At 46.8% G+C, this 18,306-nt stretch overlaps 1 protein-coding gene across 2 annotated transcripts in view; it reads right to left on the reverse strand.

Moving 5' to 3' along the window:
- The window catches only part of ILF2 (interleukin enhancer binding factor 2), a 56,668-nt gene that overhangs the window by 5,132 nt on the left and 33,230 nt on the right, over positions 1-18,306 (reverse strand). For both annotated transcript variants that reach the window (XM_085639896.1, XM_085639895.1), the window contains 9 exons: positions 14,985-15,087; positions 14,829-14,894; positions 11,092-11,208; positions 10,693-10,771; positions 10,215-10,302; positions 10,057-10,118; positions 9,859-9,973; positions 8,868-8,958; positions 8,597-8,779 (listed from right to left, as the gene is read on the reverse strand). In XM_085639896.1, coding sequence (XP_085496022.1) covers positions 8,598-8,779; positions 8,868-8,958; positions 9,859-9,973; positions 10,057-10,118; positions 10,215-10,302; positions 10,693-10,771; positions 11,092-11,208; positions 14,829-14,894; positions 14,985-15,087 — 903 coding nt within the window. In that variant the 3' untranslated portion in view covers position 8,597. The remainder of the gene's footprint in view (positions 1-8,596; positions 8,780-8,867; positions 8,959-9,858; positions 9,974-10,056; positions 10,119-10,214; positions 10,303-10,692; positions 10,772-11,091; positions 11,209-14,828; positions 14,895-14,984; positions 15,088-18,306) is intronic.

The raw sequence follows: 18,306 nt of genomic DNA on the forward strand, positions 1-18,306 counted from the left end.
CTAAAAAGGTATTGCCTCTGAAAAACGCTAGAAAAAACTATATATAATATATGAGATTTAGCTCTGCATGCTCCTTAAAGCCAAGAAAAAAGTGGCTTAAGCACAGCAAACCTTTTGTTAACGCCATTTTTAGGGGAGGGGTGGGACATTTCTGCCGAGGACTATTCGGTTATTTTGTTTAGGTATGCCAACATCATGGTAGGGGAGTACAATTAGTTTATTAGGTCCATATTATGACACCTTTATATTAAAATTGAGGTACTCAAATATCCTGCATGCTGATGCATTCTGCTTGGTCGTTCGTATTCCCATGCTTAGTTTTTCAAAGTCTCCAGAGTTCAAAAGCACCTCACAAATGCAATCCTGTTCTAGATTTTAAATTCTCTTGAAAATAGAAGTTACAATGGGTCATCACAAGCGTGCTATGGGGTAAACAGCGGGTGCATAATGCATTCAAAATTACTGCAGAAGTAAACCTCAAAAACCAGGAAGAGCATCGCCTTTTTAAGTCAAAGCCTACCAGACAGCTCAGTTGTCTTGCTTGATTAGGACTTCTTGTGGGCATTCTGAAAGATTTATTTCGCAGACTTCAAAATTAGAGAGTTTATGTAACAATTTATCCTACTGAGAACCCATGTGAGACATGCTGAATGTGGGAGGTTATTTTTTCTACCACACAACAAAAATTAACTGAGGATATTCCAGAATTATTAAAGTAGAAATGAAGCACATATACACTAGGTGATGACATTTCCACACATTTATCGTTTGTATGCAGTAAAACTGTGTGTGCAAATGTAATGGTAATATTAATTGGAAATGGGTTGTAAGAAATGTCACTGTTACCACACTATGCATGCTCCACAACACTCCACTTTACACTAATCCACAACATTATACTACACTCCATGCCACTGTCCCCCTCCTCCCCACAGCTTGCCCCACTCCACCCAATCTAATTTACTCCAATTCACCCCTATCTATCCTACCCCACCCAGCTTATCCCACTCCACTTAATGTACCTCAATCCAATTTACTACACTTAACCCTGATCTACCGTACCCCACCCCAAACTACCCATCTCTATCCCACCCCAACCCAGTCTACCCCACAAACTTTTATCCATGCTGAACAGCAGCCACACTACTTTAAACATGGCTAAAATCAGTTGCCAAAGGCAATAGCTCTCACAGACTAGACCTATCTAATTTGCCAATGCTAGTTTCCCCAGTAGACAGAATGGAAGCAGGATCAGATTACACGGCTTGTCAAACATTTCACCATGGTTGCTGAAAGACAGACCATCTCACACAGCAGGGTTACTTTGTCAATGAAAATAGAATCCAATCAGAAGAGTTTCAAAACCTCTAAAAACAAAGCCACCCACACCAGCTACATTTTAATGTGGAATGGTCAAAACAAATTCCAACTAACTGTGGGCCCGAAAACTTAAAACAAATTTCACAAAACGCGCAAGTATAGGATGCTGCTAGACCGGACTTTTCCTCAATAATGACAGTATATGTGCAATCAACCTACGACTCCTAGTTTCTCATTACAATCCATGTAGGGCAAACACTCCCTAAGGTCCACGACAAAATAATTTTTCCAATACAAAGTCGTCTTCCAACTCAAATCAGACGCCCCCATACATTCTCACAATTATGGACATAGACAGCACCTTATTACTTAGCATGGGTAGGGCTAGAAATATCATAAAAATGTTCCTAGACCTGCAGGTCTAGTAACTTCAATAATCTACTCGACCCAACTGTAATGTACTTCACCCATGAACTGGTCTCAAATTGTGTGATCCTTGGCAAATATTTTGTCTTATGGAGACCCCTTTTTCTTTATTATCAAATAAGAGAGCACCTTCATGAATGCAAGTTCACTATTTCTGCTGTACAAAACAAACTATTTACTAGAATAAATGCTTACTACATGTATAACAAGAATCGAGCCCATATATAGGGTACACATGATTCCTGGCTTGCCTCTTTGTTCACAAATAGCATTGTCATTTGGGCAGACGCAGTAATAATTCCCAGGTCATGTTTAAAAACTCACTTTTCATAAATATATTACCAAAGCATGATGTGGTAGTGCATTGTCATTTACAGATAGCATATTTTCCATTGAAGTGGCCGCAAAACTTTACCACCAACATGTAGTTTTACTGATAATAGCGCATAAACAATTTTGGGATTCAGGAAAAATATTTAAAAATTTCCACATCACGTAAAGTGCTCTAATTTGTTTTGATCCTATGCAAATATATTTTTTTCACCACAGAATTTCAAAAATGGGTCTTCATAACTAGTAAAATATATTTGAAATGTTTGATCAGTTCACTTAGCTATTTCAGTGTTGTGTTATAAAAAAGCCTGAAACCTAACAGCCTTTCATTTAGCATGCTTTGCACAGTTCAATTGTCACACTGTTCACTTTACAAAATCCTCTAGATTAAGTCACAGAAAGAATTTTTTTAATAAGATTGCTGACTTTGGCCTCTGTCTCTCAAAGCCAGTAAATGTGACAAGATAACAAGATTTAATGGCATTTGTATTGCTCTCACTTTGTGAGCAATAAAGATGCCTTTAAATCTTGTTCTCTTGTCACATTTGCTCTGCTTTCAGAGATAAAGGTCAAAAGTCAGTTTGTATTCCCTGAAGTTAGAGGATTTTTAACGCCCCAGAAAGGGAGAGTAGTCCCTAAAAATAGTTTGTTCTGAATAAATCTTGCTCTTCGATCCCCAGGCATGAGACTGGATCTGTAAACTTTTTTTGCCACAGCATCCCTGGGCACGGGGCGACATCATGCGACTCCGCCCAGGAGTCGTCAGCGAGGTCACATAAGACCCTCCCCGGTGCACATATGTCCGTTTTCTTCAGAGAACTTTTCCGCACCACAACGCAGAACCACCAGATAAACTGTGGAAGCATGGGAACAGTGTGCAAAGAGTAGAAAGATTGGAAAGAAACGTTAACTAACACCACCACCAGAGTAGTGCCAACACCGCAGAACCCAAGTGCAGGGAAAGCAGAAACCTGCGCAGTCACTCTGCCAGCACATAGACAGCCTCCCATCCCTGTGCCCCGAAGGCAAGAACATGCTTAAAGTCATGGCACACGTAGTAAACCCTCCCCATCCTGAGCAAGGAATGGAACCAGTCCCAAGACAGACAGGGACAACGAACTTCCAAGCCACCCCAACCTAGAGAGCAACCACCCACAAAGACAAGGGCAAGACATGGCCAGAGGACCCTCAATCAGAGGATAGCAATGGAAGGAAGGAGGGAGGGGAGGGAGGACAGGGATAGAAAGCAGTCCCCCCACACCCCCCCCCCACCAAACCTAGAGTAGCCAGAGCAGCAGGGCACAGGAGCACCGGAACCCCATCCTCCAAAGAACCATGGAGGAATGAACCGCCCCCAGACGGAGTCACCCGTCAAGAACAAGGAAGACACTCACAGGAGACACAGACACTCCCAGGAGACACAGCCCCCCACTGGGCGGCGAGTCCTGAAGACCAACCCAAGGGTCCTCGCAGAATAGGGGAGGAAGGGCGGGCCGTGAAGGAATCTGCGGCTAGAATAGTCTCTACCAGATACATCGTTACCGAAGGAAGAAACTCGTAAATCTGTTAGAGACTACTAGCCGCAGATTCCTTTATGTAGAATGGATACCCTAGCAATACCCACGGGGAAGGAGTGTCTGTGAAAGGACCCCACCAGCCAATGCAGAACAGAGGGCCCCACAGGGGACCAGATCTGTGGTCCAGGTAGAACCTCGCCCCTGCCAGGCCAAGGGGACCCCCCCACCAGCAGAACCCCACCGACTCCAAGGGGATGTAGGACCACCAGCAGAACCCCACCGACTCCAAGGGGATGTAGGAGGGAAAGAAGGCCGAAGAGGCACGTGCCCTCACCAGGAACCAAGTGTAAGGACAGATGCAGAAGCACCCCACTCCCCCACAAGGCAACATAGCTGCCGCCCAATGCCAAGGCAGAAGAAGCTTAGAGGGCTCAAGGAAACTAGGGAAAAGGCGAACCCACTCCAGATGGAGAGCAGCCAGAACAGCGCCGGCAGTCAAGCTGCAAGAAGAACAGCCCGAAGGCCAAGTAGGCGACGCCTGGCAAGGGAGAACACAGGATCATCCCAGACCTCAGGACAGGAGCAGGGAGAGGAGGAGATGCCCGGGCACACCACTACGAGCGGCTGCGCACACGACCTCAGGAAGCAAAAGCAACCTACCTAAACGCCATGGAGAACAGGCACCCGAAGGCATCCAGAACCCTCTAGCAGAGCGCAATCAATGACAGCTCCACTAACCCACATAGGGTACGTGATGTCCCAAGATATGGGAACCCTCTTAAGAAGAACTTCCGCAGCAGAGGAAAAAACAAAAGAGCCACAGGGGAAAACCACCACCCCCCGCTGAAGGCTTGACAAGCAGCAAAAGCAAAGCAGAAGGCCTAATCTCAGAGCCAAGTCTGCGCAACAACTCCTGCAGAATCCACACACAATCAACACAAGTGCCGTCCAGCAGCCAACAATGTCAAAGTCCCGAGAAAGGACTTAAACGGCCACAAAACACTCCGCAGCTAGAACAACCAGCCTAAGAAAGCCCAGAAACAACCCAACTCAGAAGTCACCGAGGAGGGGACGGAGGAGGAGGAGGAGGAGGACGACGGAGCCCTGCCAAGAGCCTTTGGACGGCGCAGTCGGCCAGGGCATGGAACAACAGGCTGCCATCAAACGGAAGGTCGATGAGTCGCTCCCGAATATTCTCAGGGAATACTCCGTCCCGAAGCCAAGCATGGTGACGGAGAGCGACTGAGGAAGCCATGGCCCGGCACCTCTGAGATGTCCAGAGCAGAGCGGAGAATAAACGCCACAAGCTCCCGGACATCCAAAGCGTGATGCCGTAAGTCCACTGGACCAGACTCCTGGGACGCTGCAGATCCCAGAGACTCAGCAGAGTCCCACAAACAGGAGGAGGACCTAGCCAGCACACACAAGGTGTTAAGGGCTGGTCGAGGCGAACATGCTGCGCCCCCAAGAGTCCAGCCAGTGGGCCTCTCGGGACGGCAGAGTCAACAGTGGCGGGAGGGAGGGAAAACCAGTCCGCAAAAGGGGACTGGCGGCTGAGGGGTGAAGGGAAAGACACGCTGGGTCACGTGGTGCCGGCAGGTGCCGGCACAGAAGATGCTGCGGCACCGGGTTCCCTGAGGAAGGACGCCTCCAAGCCCCCGTCAAGGAAGAAAGGAGAGAACCTTCAAAGGGAAGTAAGATTTCCCTCCCACCAGAGCCCTGGTGGAGGACCTCCAATAGATGGTCCGCAAGAAAGTGAGCCACCGGGTCACCCATGCGCAGGATGCCCACATCTGTGGACAACGCGTGAGCGAAGGCCGCCCCCGCCTCCGTAGGGCCCCGCGGTGGAGAAAGCAGCTCCTCCGTGGAGAACGGCTGCAAACTTAAGGCGGCCGTCCCCGAGGCCAAGCGGGACGGGCAAGGGCCAGACCTGGAAGTCAGAAGGAGCCGAAGAATGAGGGACCTGCCGCTCTTCCGACGAACACCTGTCTCAGAAAGGGCGGGGAAATGCGGGTGAAAAAGCCACCACACGGCGACCAGTCTCCGGGGAGGACGACCCCAATATACAGCCTGCCTCTGGAGAAGGAGCGTCCGAAGACGAATCCGCAGTAAGACCCCTGCGTGGAGCCATAGAGTCCGCTGCTTGAGGTAGGACATCGGCACCAGCCGGCGTCACCAGACAAGGTACCTCCAAGCCACCCCGCACTGGAGACCGGAGCGGAGACCGGAGTAGAGCTGGAGTAGAGCTGGAGCCGCACCTGCCTCAGGGCAGTGCCGGAATGACACCGACCCGACCCTCGCCGAGGCAGCCACCTGCGTGGGGGAACGAGACAGGCCTGGGGAGTGGCACGAAGCCCTCCTCCAGCCGCAGCCCAGAATGAGGCGAAGATCGCTCGGCAACCCATGTGGCGGCGCCAGGGACGATTCAATCTCTGACTCACCCTGTGACGAGGCAGCCGCCTGTGGTGAGGGACGAGAGGGGCCCGGAGAGGGACGAGGGGTCTTCACTCGGCCTCGACTGTGAGCAAGACGAGGAGGGTCCCCCGACCCCTGTGGCTCCGCACGGTCCAGCTGCTGCCGGCACCGTAGCGGCGTCACCTCAGCCTTAGACAGGACCACCTTGTCAAAGGACCGAGAGGGGCTCGGGGATTCGACCCGAGCCCCGGCGACCTCCCGCAACACCACCGGGACCCCCGCAGGAGTTTGCAGCAAGGCAGAGATGCCGTGGCCTGAAGGAGGTGCCCCAGAGGAGCCGCACCCAAACAGTACCACATCCTCCAAGCCTGGATCCGAACCAGTTGGCATGGGGCCGCAGCCACCGGCGGCGCTGCAAAGGGCCCTGCGCAGGGCGAGGGATCCGCCGACGCCCCAGGAGGGGGAAGGAGGTAACGCCAGTGAGGCCTGCAAAGCTGCTGCATGTGTCCATTTGGACTCTTGACGCCCCAACACTGGGAAACGGTGGATAGGATGACAGGCGGGCTGCATCACCCGCGGATAGTCCACGCCCCCGGTAGGCCGGAAACCAGCACCCGGGGACAAACTGCGACACTTACCCACCAGAGAGCGACGCTCACGTGACATCGGAGAAAGGCAAGGACCACGGCCATATCTGAAGCCGTCCACCGAAGCAGACCGAGGGGATGATGTCGACCTGGAAAGACGCGCCGAGAGAGGTTTCATCCAGTGCTACCGCCGCGACTTCGGCTTCAACTGTTAGCACGCCGTACAATCTGTGGTGCCGTGATCCTCCCCCAAACACCACATACAAATGAGGTGAGGGTCCGTCGCCGACATAAGACGCTCACAAGACGTGCAAGATTTAAAGCCCGAAGGCATTCGTACACTGTTCCACCAAAGAAATGGAAGGATCGGATCTGCATTGCACGTGGAAAAGGAAAAAAAACTGACGTAGGTGCGCCGGGGCGGGTCTTATGTGACCTCGCTGATGTCACGTACACGGGCGACGCCTGGGCAGAGTCGCGTGATGTCGCCCCGGCACGCAGGGTGGTTGTGGCAAAAAAGTTTCCCGGATCCAGTCCCACGCCTGGGGACATTTCTACGTGAAGGAATGTGCGGCTAGTCTATCAGATATGAAAGACTAGCATGACCGTATTCGTAAAGCTCAACACTTACAGGTACTTGAGGCTTCCTTCAACAGAAATTTACAAGATTTTTAAAAAGTCGGGAGCCCCCCACTTTCTTAAAAAGAACTAATTTTGGGACAAACACCAGCTGAAGTATCTAGAAGTGCTCGTTCAAGCCCATGCTGACCAGATCATGATAACAAATTCCTTTAGCATATGTAGGCCAATTTTTTTGAATTGTTTTTTACAGAAAGTGAATTCCCGTCTCTTTCAGGGAAACATTAAGCTACAAAAGATTGATAATTATATGCACACCCTCTCAACTACTGTTACTACAAAGAAAACAGATGCTAAAGAAATGTCCTCGAGTAAATAGGAAATAAATATTTTTGTGGTTTAATTACACTCAAAGAAAACTTTGAAACATGTTCTTGGTTATCATAGGCAAAGAAATTCCAGTCTTCTGAAAAACGCGAAGGAAAACTGGGATAAATGGCAAGTAAGTTCTTACACAGCGTGATCAGGTTAGGATTGCTTCCAAAACAGTAACAAGGTGCTGGATTGCCAAAATATTTCAAATCCCCATACAAAACTCGTTAATCTAACAGTGATTGAAGACTTTTGGGAATATACTGTGCAACAATGGTCGGTTTGGCTGAGCGTATTGAAATATTTAGATGGCAAAAGTCAAGCCCCTGGTAAGCTAGGGTCAAACTGAATGGCAGATATTCTAGCAATGACTGAAAAAGGAACCCTGCGTTTTCAACTGCAATTTCGATGAACTCCTGTCTTTGAACCCCTTTGATGTAAATGTCCAAAAATGGAGAACTAATTAGCATAAATGACAACCTATAAAAAGTGTGCACTTCCAGTAGCTCGCCCTGTGTCCTTAGATAAGAAAAAGAGCAAAATCCTCAATATAAGCAAGTACTTACTCCACTTTCAGCACAAGAGAGAAACATTCTTGTTTCGCCATTTCCGAAACGACTATGAATTCATTTGATTCAGTATTTTCTGCTGACGCGGCATTTTAAGCCCTAGGTATATAGCCAATAAATTTAAAAAGTGTTCTTGCAAGGAAAGTAATGAAATTAGTAAACTGGCTGAAAGACTAAATAAACCCTTCAATTAAATCATTCAAAAAAGAAACGCTACCCTAGAACCCACCGACTCATTTATGTGGCATCTGATTTGACGCAGCGTCTTCAAGCATGGTTATCACTTGCCGCCACGTCCTGGTTTATTAACTCATTGACCGTTTCCTGATTTACAACAGGTATTGTCAGAGTTTGTGTTTGTTGGTCGTTCCGTTTGTTCTTGCCTAACCATTTGTAAAATGCTCCGATACTTTCCTAGGGCCAAGTTTGGTTTGTCCTATATAAAATTTTATAAATGAAAACAAATACTGTTACCTACTTTACTCAGTTGTTTCCATGCTCTCTTCCTCCTCCTCCTCCTCCTCCTCTGCTACGTCGGTACCCTCTGGCACAGTCTCCACCTCTTCCTCCTCCTCTTCCTTCTTCTCAGGGGGCTTCTCATAAGCCTTTTCAGAAGGAGTAACTATTACACCATCCCAGGTTGACATTTCAGTGGCAAGATCTGTTTGGAAAGCAATAACTAAGAATCAAACTATCTAAACTGTCGGTTTTGTTGATTGCCTCCGCTTGAAGCATGAAATGCTACTTACAGCTTGCATCGCCTTCTTGCCCCAGGATGTGACGATACCCGCCGTGTGAAAGTATCCGGACCAGAGTCTGTGCTGTAAAGCAAACCATGTCCTAAAAAAGAGACATAATAATAACCTTAATCCAAAAAGATCGGGCACTTTTTTCTTCACGTAATCAAAAATAAAACACAAGTGCATAAATACAATGGTACATAATAGAAATAACGCATGTTAAAACATAGCCCAACACAGACCTTTTTATGACCCAGGACTAAAAGTCGTTGGCAATGAAACATTTATCATTGTGTGAAACTATAGAAGGAGCCTCCCAGGAATAAAGTAAGCCAATTAACTTGCTTTACTGAATAAATTTAACATTCTTTTAGAAAGTTTTACCGGGAAATCCATATTAAACTTTTAAATGGGAAACTGTCTATAAAACCGTAGCCTCAGACAATTGGTTCAGACAAATGAAGGAAGAGGCCTCCCAACCTAAAAGAGTCACCAATTCATGAAATAGTTGAAGATATACTTATTTATGAAGAAGCTCAGCAAAGATAAGTGGACTTTTAGTAAAACACAGAAAACCTGAAATAATTTTGAACAGAACGTAGTTGCTAGCCAACTGCGAAACTTTTCCAGCTGCTAAGTTTAACATTGTTTTGATAAATGCCATTTGAGGGCCTAAAATGAAATTTGGGGGAACACACAAAAATAGCACTTAGTGTCATTCAAATGTCAGTGTCAGTCAAATGTAGGATAAGAAGGAATTTTAAGGCATTATAAGAGAAAAGTCTTCAAAAATAGTCTTCTCAGAACTGAAACCTTCAAATGAATACAGAAATCAGTTTTTAGAAAACCCTTTAAGTCTGCAATGAGCTAGTTTGCACTAAATCACGGATTATGCAAAAACCGTAAAGAGTTCACTCATGTCTCAGCAAATACGGGTGTGTAAATAGCACTCAAACAAATACCCAGCTGCATTTTTACATGAGTACAATAAACACCCTACCTGCTGCTCAAGTGTCATGACCGTGTGAACTCTGAAGTTCCCGGATTCACAGGGGTCGGTAATTCCTACCGACCCAGGCAGAAAGAGTCCAGCTGCTAGTATCTGCAAACAGCGCCTAATGGGGAAAACAAATTATATAGTAACCATTGTGCTGTGCTGATTTATCAACCCACAAGGCATACACAGTGTTGGTCTTACCTGAAGGCAATATTGAGAGCCAGGGGTGCTCTTTGTGGGTTGTTCATCACTGCATAGTGACCCTGAAGATAAAGGGATATGATCAACTCATTGTATGACTGAAGATATAGATACAAGCAAAGTGACACCTGAACTTGGGTACCACTAAAACCACATACCAGTAGATCAATTATCCAAGGTGTGAGGGGCTCAAACCCAGGGAACCGATTCCTCAGATCCTTTAGCAGTCGGACTAAAACTTTCACTCTGGAAAGAGAAGTCTATTTACTAGGACATTAACTCGCAGCAGGAATGTACAAAAGACAAAACACAGTACTACATGTACACATATTTAACTACTGACAGAACCGAAAAGCTGCATCGTAAAATAAAGATCACAAAATGGACTACAAAAAAAATAGTTTTATAATGTTGACGCATGACCACCCCCATGGTAGAAGTGCCATGGTACTCCACAAATGGTCTCCCATATGCCACCTTCTCCTAAATAAGCCACTAAAAAGTACAGGTAGGCGATAAATACGATATTGCAGAAAACACAGACAAAAATAACTTAACAGATAGACAACAGCCAATCCTGTTGACCAGAAGTATAATGAGGAATTCTAGAGAAGGGTCCCATCCAGTTGAACTTACGTGGACTGTGAAGCATTCTCCTCAAACCAGCGAGCATGCCTGATGGCTGCCAGGGCGCTCTGTAACACCTTAATATCCACTGAAATAAAGATAGAAGGTATGGATTAATGGCATCTAAACTATCCTCACATTGCCTGTCAAATTCAGCATACAGGGATGCATAAGTGAAAGGACCAAAGATACACAACACAATAATTAATTCAAAAGTCCATCTGCAGAAAGCATGAATAGATGACCAAGGAATGTAGAGCATGAGCTGCTCATGCAGATTCAGACAGATAAGAGGTGAAGATTTTGACAAAGGGACTCAAGGAAAAGAAAAAAATAAATGGGGTGGAGGTAGGCATTTACAGATAGATTCAGAAGTTGACAATAATAGGCATTGCCCACAGTACTCACAGTGAAGATCGCCATCCAGCTTGCGCAGGTTGGGGGGCACTGTGGTTATCAGAACTTTAACGATTGCATCTGCAGAGCTGATTTCAAAGCCAGTTTCATTGATCTCCAATAACAACTCTACAGAATGAAAAAAGTCAAGTTGGAATAATATTAAGTCACAGAACTGAAGCACTTTGTACCTGGGCTCCTATCTACCAAATGTATATACATAATGTCAATGCCAATGTCAATGCTCATTATCCCAACACAGCGTTCCTTTTCCAACCAGTCAGATTAGGGTTGTATAAATACACACTGGGTGCTGGTATCATCTGGTTACTTGTATTAATTCAGCTAAAACTATCCAACTGGAGATCAACAACTTGTGGAAATATGGAGGGCATTGCCTACTATTTGGAATGGTTCTCCTCTACTCATTAACCCCTTTGGTGCTTGGGTCGGCCAATGGCCGACGCAAGCACTACCTCCCTGGTGCGGCACGCGTCCATTTGCCGTCACCAGGGAGGGACCCCTTTAAATTTCCGGACAAATGTGAAAGCCCTAAACTAGCCAAATGGCCGTACCTCAGGGTAGGTGCCCCGCCCCCCGGTGAGCAAACCATAGCAAGGTCTGTGGCGAGACAGGCTGCGGCGTAGGGATTGAACCAGCGAGTGCGTGCCCAGTGTTGCATAGTCAGCACACCCTTTCTGTGGGGGAGCCACACATCCCCGACTGGAAAACATCTCCACGGGGCAGGGCTACACTGCTCCAGGAAGTTTGTCACAACACTCCGCAGCATCTGAGAGGCAGCCTTGTAACATCCTGTGATTCTGGGCAAATCACTTAACCTCCTCGTGCCTCCCAAAAAACCAACTGAATGTGGCCTTGTGTAATGTAATTAGTGCATATGTAAAGAGCCGCACCTTCAGGCCAAGTTCACGCTATTCTAAAACTCAGGGAAAAAGCATTTCTACTGTGGACATCTCCGGTAATTCAAAATCTCGACTAGTAAATTCACTAATATAATTATCGGTTTAGTTAAGCAGGCCTCACATCTGCCACCTCTTGTTCCGACTCTTGTCGTGAAAGCGCTCCTCCCTCAGCAAAGCAGCCCCAACGCTCCAATGAACACACAAAAAACACCAAATAGAAACAAACACGCCCACTAAGATAAGAAAACGTTTACGACGAACGGAAAGCAGGAGAGTCAGTCCAAGTGGGCCGTCCCAAAAAGCCAAAGGGAGGCTGTTAGACCTGTCAGCCCTTTGGGTGGTCCCTCCTCATCATTATTTATTTTGTCCCACTTCTGCCTCAAACCCTGTTATAATTTTTCCTTTTTGGGAACCACCAGACTTTTTAGTGTTGATGCAGGGTCAGGGAGCCATTTTCCCTACCCCTGGAACTTCTGTCTGAGGGCCTGAGAAACAAAATGGTGGCCACCCATTGTCACCTGACACATCACCAGAACCTCCTGGAACATTCTAGAACCCTGTGACAGTGGGAGGCAGTTTAGAATGTTGGGAGGCCATCTCAGGGTGGCAGTTGGCATCTGACTGGAGAAGAGAGAGGACAGATATAGAAGGAGGTCGGAGTAAGGCAGCAGGGGTGGAAACCAGTGCTTGGAGTGGGGTCCAGAAACCCACCCTTGATGCTAGTCCCTACTGACCAAGCCCAGCCTAAAGCCCTGTGTGGGACCAAGACCAGAAGAACCATCTTTAGGAACTGAGCATTTGAAACAGGCCTTAAAGAGGAAGAACAGCAAGTTCCTGACCTGTTCAGTGGTGTCCTCCTGGAGTCCTGACGTCGAGAAGCCTGGAGACCTAGGGCCTGAGGTAGAGAAGCGGCGCTGACAGAAAGCAGACGTCGTACCCGGAGCCGCCAGAGGTCGAGTGAGGGCGCCGACGGAGGTCGTGGAGAGGCGCCGGAGGTCGAGTCGGGAGTCACCTGAGGTCGAGGTGAAGCGCGCCGGAGGTCGGGAGTGGAGATCGCACTCCGGAGACACCAGGAAGTGGGGAGTCCGAGTCCCTGCGACGCCGGAAGGCGACATCGAGACGAGGCCGTCCAGCGGCATCGAGCCGAGGCCGCCCAGCGACGTCGAGTCGAGACCGCCCAGCGACGTCGAGTCGAGACCGCCCAGCGACGTCGAGTCGAGGCCGCCCAGCGACGTCGAGTCGAGGCCGCCCAGCGACGTCGAGTCGAGACCGCCCAGCGACGTCGAGTCGAGGCCGCCCAGCGACATCGATCCGGAGCCGCCACACGGCGTCGACACGGTGCCGAGCGGAGCCGATCATCGTGAAAAGGGCAGTAAGTGGTAGAGGGGGCGTCTGAGGCCCCGTGGAGCCCTAAAAGACCATTCTAGGGGCTAGAGGGGTGTTAGAACCAGCCTGGGAGTGCCAGGGGTGAACTAAGACTGGTGCAGTGACATCTGTGAGGAGCTGTGTATGGGCAAAGTAAGACCAAGTTACCTCATGCAAGTGATCTGATCTGTAACTGTCATCGATTGCTTTTCCTTATTTATTGAGGGTGCTTTATTTATGGTCTTCCACTAATTTATTCTTGCACTGCATTTATTGTCTGACTGTATTTATTTGCCGTCTGTATTTATTGCACACCTATTGATTCTTTGCTTAATGATGACCTGAACCTATTTATTGAAATTCCAAAGTAGCATTATTTATTTGACCTGCTCTTTTAAAGGAAAATCTTATTGTATTTATGTTATGAAACCTGCAACTAAGAGAAAATAAGATAAAGACATATATATTTTCATCTTGTCTTCCATAATTTACACGGTGTAGTGTCGTTTTTGGAAAGGATGAACGCATGGTTATTGTGAGGGTGTGACGTACGCTTAACACGGTGCCTGACCCCCAACCGCTCGAGCCAAGCTACCCTTGTGCTGGGAACCTGGTGACTGCTAACCCGGTTGCCCGGTTTCCAACAGAGGCAACATACAAAGCTCTTTTCCAATGGCTGGCCACCGTTTAGCATAAACGGTGACGTCAACCAATGGAAATGAGGGGCGGGGCTTAAAGCCCTTTTGTAAAAGTAATCATCTGCATTAAATCTCGCCGAGCGAGCTGCGCATGTGCGCAGCAACGCTAGGCGAGACCTAAAAATGGGTCAGTTTTCACTGTAAAAATAAAGTGTGTCCACGTTGCGTTGTGAGCTGTTCCTGTCGCGGGCAATAGGCCTACCCACACAAGCGAGTTACCATTTTTATCGGGAGACTTAGGGTAACAGAATTATAGAGCAACTGTTATTACCTATTGACTTTCAATGCATTTCTGCCTTCCAAATGAAAGACAATGTATAAAAAGGAAGTCATTTTGAAAAATGACCTATAATTCTCATGCTAGTATGGGTACTCACAATTTCGAAAATATGCAAATATCTACGGTTTCTAAACTTTATATTTTGTTCCAATTTTAGAAATATAGGTGTTTTTCCATACAGATTTTTCCATGTATACATTTACCCAAATTAATTGCTATATACCCAGTACATAATAAAAAAAGAAAAACATTGCAAGACGCTTCTCAGTTGTTGGCTCTGGCCCAGCAGTTAAGGGGTTAACAGGTTATCCACCTCGTTACCATAAGTTATTTAAACGCACTATATTAACGTGATGAACTTGCAGCCAGCAATGCCAAACGCTTAAATAGTTCTTACACATCAAGTTAAAGAGTACAAATTCTGTGTTAGTGTTCAATCTCCCATTAAACCTAAAAAAAAGAAAGAAAATTAGGTCAACTAACCTTCTGAAGCGTCTTGGGTTTTAAGTGTCTCAACAACGTTGTTCCCTAAGGCTGAAACTGCTTCCACTGCAAAAAGAAACAAAAAAAAGTATCTCTCAAAACTTATTTCTCACCACCATCCCCTCCATAAAATAAAGATTGTAGTGTAGAACTAACCAGTAGGTAAGATCTTTAATATAACTACCAGATCTGCAATGTTATGGCCAGTCATCATAGTGCCTTTCTTATAGGAACCAACTTGGCGAACTTCTTCTATTTGCTGTACAAAAAAAACATATTGCAAAGACTTTAAAAGGAACATTTATATGCCACATTTTTTCCTTGCCATAGCCACAGGCTAAAGATATCATGAGAAGCCTTCAAAATATTGACATTTCGCCTACAATTTGCTGCTAATCAGTAGTCTTCTGAAGTGAAGCAGAATCCCAGTAGTCTGAAGTCTGCTGGCATCGCACACCACCCAATCCACCAGATGCAAACAACTATTACCCCTACGTGCCTCGTCCTCATGACGTTATGTCCCCTCAGGACAGGAAAAAAAAAAAAAAAAAAAAAAAAAAAAGAATAGGACGATCTTTGAATGCTAGCCCCACCCAACCAACCTGGGTGCCATAAAAAAGGCTAACACTTCTGGCTCCTCATGTTTTTTGTTTCCTGTGAGGGGACAGGGAGGTTCCTGCTAGGCTAGGGCTGTGCATATTATGGACCAGTCTAACCTTTCCTGCTGGGTCTGGAAGGCGGTAGGCCTTCGAAGGAGCATGTGTCTACTGGAGGGAGGACAGATGGCAGAGTCCTATACCGTGCCTGGCCATGGTGGCATCCTTTCCTGCATCTGCCTCGGTTACGCTGCAGTGAAATGGACGCGAGATTTATGGAGCATTTGATTATTTTGTGCCCATGAAAACAGAAAAAAATAGAGAATACACATAAGTCACTCGAATAAATTTGCAGGATCATTGTTTGAGTAAATCAAAGAATTGGAATCCAGAGATGAGTGACAGGAATACTGGCCGCTACTTAGGACTCTGGATTTATTTACGATTTGAAGTAACAAGTTAAAGTTATTACGAAGGGTTAGGACCTGGGCTCTACAGTTCTAATAAAAATCGATCGACCTAGGAATCTTGTGGAACGCTCTACTGACTTATAATTCTTGAACCCGGGCCTGTAGTAATTTTGTTCCATTATTGAGATCACTCGACTGTCGGACAAAGATAGAGACATATTTGCCCTGACGAAGTTCCATTTGGAACGAAACACGTTGGCTGATGTCCAAGATTTTAACTGAAAAAGCAATAAGAGTCCATTTTGGAATATATACAGAGTTATTTGACTTCATCCTGGTGCACCGTCCTTTTTTCTCTGCATAATAGGCTGTTTGGATGTGCCATATGGGTTCCCCCTTGTTCACTCTGTTAAACTGAGAGTCGGAGGAAGCAAGCGCTGGGAATGCCATCTGTACCGCCCTGCCAAGTACCAGGCATCAGGCCAACTTATTTCAGTGTGGCGATCTGTATCATCACACTGAAATGCCATAACACGCATTATAGCACCTCCTCGGCTGTCAAGTCGGGAGTGTTGCTATAATAAAAGCACTAATCAATCTTTAGTGGCAGCACGATGTACGCCATGCAGGCTTGGGGGCTCTCTGGCTCAGCTACTAGAATTCAGCTGCACAGAGTGGTGCAACAATGTAACAGTAAGTTACTAAGGACACCGCACAGTTATATAACTGACATCAGAACGAAGGGTTGGAGTCAGTGCGCCCAGTGACTGAGTGAGCTGGTGTTGCGACAAACTTTGCAAATACGCACTGTTCCACTAATTATGGTTTACTGGGCAGTATGAGAGCATCCACCAGATTTTGAAACACTCACCAGTAGTGTAGTTCATGACCAGGATTCAAATCGGGTAGAAAAGGGGGAATTGAAAGATGGCTACCATCATTCAACAGGCCACTTTCTATGATTTATTTTTTTTTAACAATGGTGTTTATCAGTGCCGGCTCCTCCCTGCTGGATCCCATGCCTTGCCAGGGCCAAAGGGCTCCACTAAACGGTTTGCCTCATCCCCTATCCCACTCTCCCTATGTTCCCCATTCCCACCAACCGACTCCACCAGTCATCACAAATCTGCCCTGAAGGTTGCCAGACATCCCTGCCAATTAGCACTGGCCCCTGAAGATCCCCTTGTGGGGAAACCCGGAGGCTATGAGATCATTTTACTGACTGGGCGCTCAAATGTATATCACAGACTCTCTGATATGGTGTCTTTAGGTCCCATGGAAGACAGTTGGCTGAACATGTGACTTGATAGCCGGCTCCTGCGGCCGGTGCGAGCCAGCCGCCGCGCAGTTCTCTTGAAGTTTACTGCACTGACTGTTGTGCTGCTGGGCAATGGATTTAATTATGGCAGTGTAGCATATTGCACGGTATGCAATTTCCACAACCAACCAGACATCCCCCGCAAACACCCCACAAGCCTCTAGGCACACAACCATGGCACTGATTGGGAAAACTCACTTCTTACAATGTGGCTACTACCATATCTGACCCCACCAGCGTCACAGCCAGCGTGTGTAGTGAGACACAATATGTAGTCTAACTTTGATATAAGGCTGCCATTTGCTTCATTTTGAGCAGCCTGCGCCCCTGTACTGAGTCACGCAGAATCTCTGCTCAATTTTTCAGCTACGTTAATAGCTCGCCAACTAACTGGAGTCGTTTGGGTGGGTGAAACTAGACTGGCTGTGCAACTTGCCTGGCTATAGCGCAGGACAGACAACGATCTCCCCAGCACTGCTTACCTGTGACCAAAATAAGTGTCTCACACTATCAGCTTTCCAATGCAGCCGTGCTTACTGCTTATGTTGCTGGCAGCAGTCAAGTGAGACACTCAGATAATTAAACTTATGAACGCCTTCCAGACCGCTTTATCTATTTTCTCCAATTTTACCTGGAGTCTGATAAATGAAAGTAGTTTAACATTTTCTTAAGCGCTGCAGCAGTTAACTTAGTTTCTTGCTGCTCAAATGGGTGTAATTTCTGATATTTATAGGTTTCCCTCATCTTCACTGCTGGATTTTGCTCGCAAGAAAGCGTCACTCAGACATTGACATGTCACTCATTACACTGAAGTTATGAAAATGCCCACATTGTAATCTGAAAACTTGGCAGCTATGCCTGTAGGTGATTGGTTGGGGACTCACATTAATGTTGGCCTCCATGAGTAGTAGGAGCTTCGCGCAAGCACAGCTGGTGTCGCCCTGTTCAGCGCAAACTAAGTGGGAGCGTCCCAGAAGCTTGCATGTGCGCTTGAGAAGCGCAATTGGCAGAGCACTTCATTTCAGTCCTTTTAACCTCTCCAAGGCAGTCTCCTTTACCCAAGCGTAGGAGGACGCATGATCAGAGGACAAAATACAGCAGATTGTTTTAGAGACCCTGGCTGCTTTAAGGACTAGTCTCCTGCTCCTACTCAA

Source organism: Triturus cristatus, chromosome 12 (genome assembly GCF_964204655.1).
Source record: "Triturus cristatus chromosome 12, aTriCri1.1, whole genome shotgun sequence".
Classification (NCBI taxonomy): domain Eukaryota; kingdom Metazoa; phylum Chordata; class Amphibia; order Caudata; family Salamandridae; genus Triturus; species Triturus cristatus.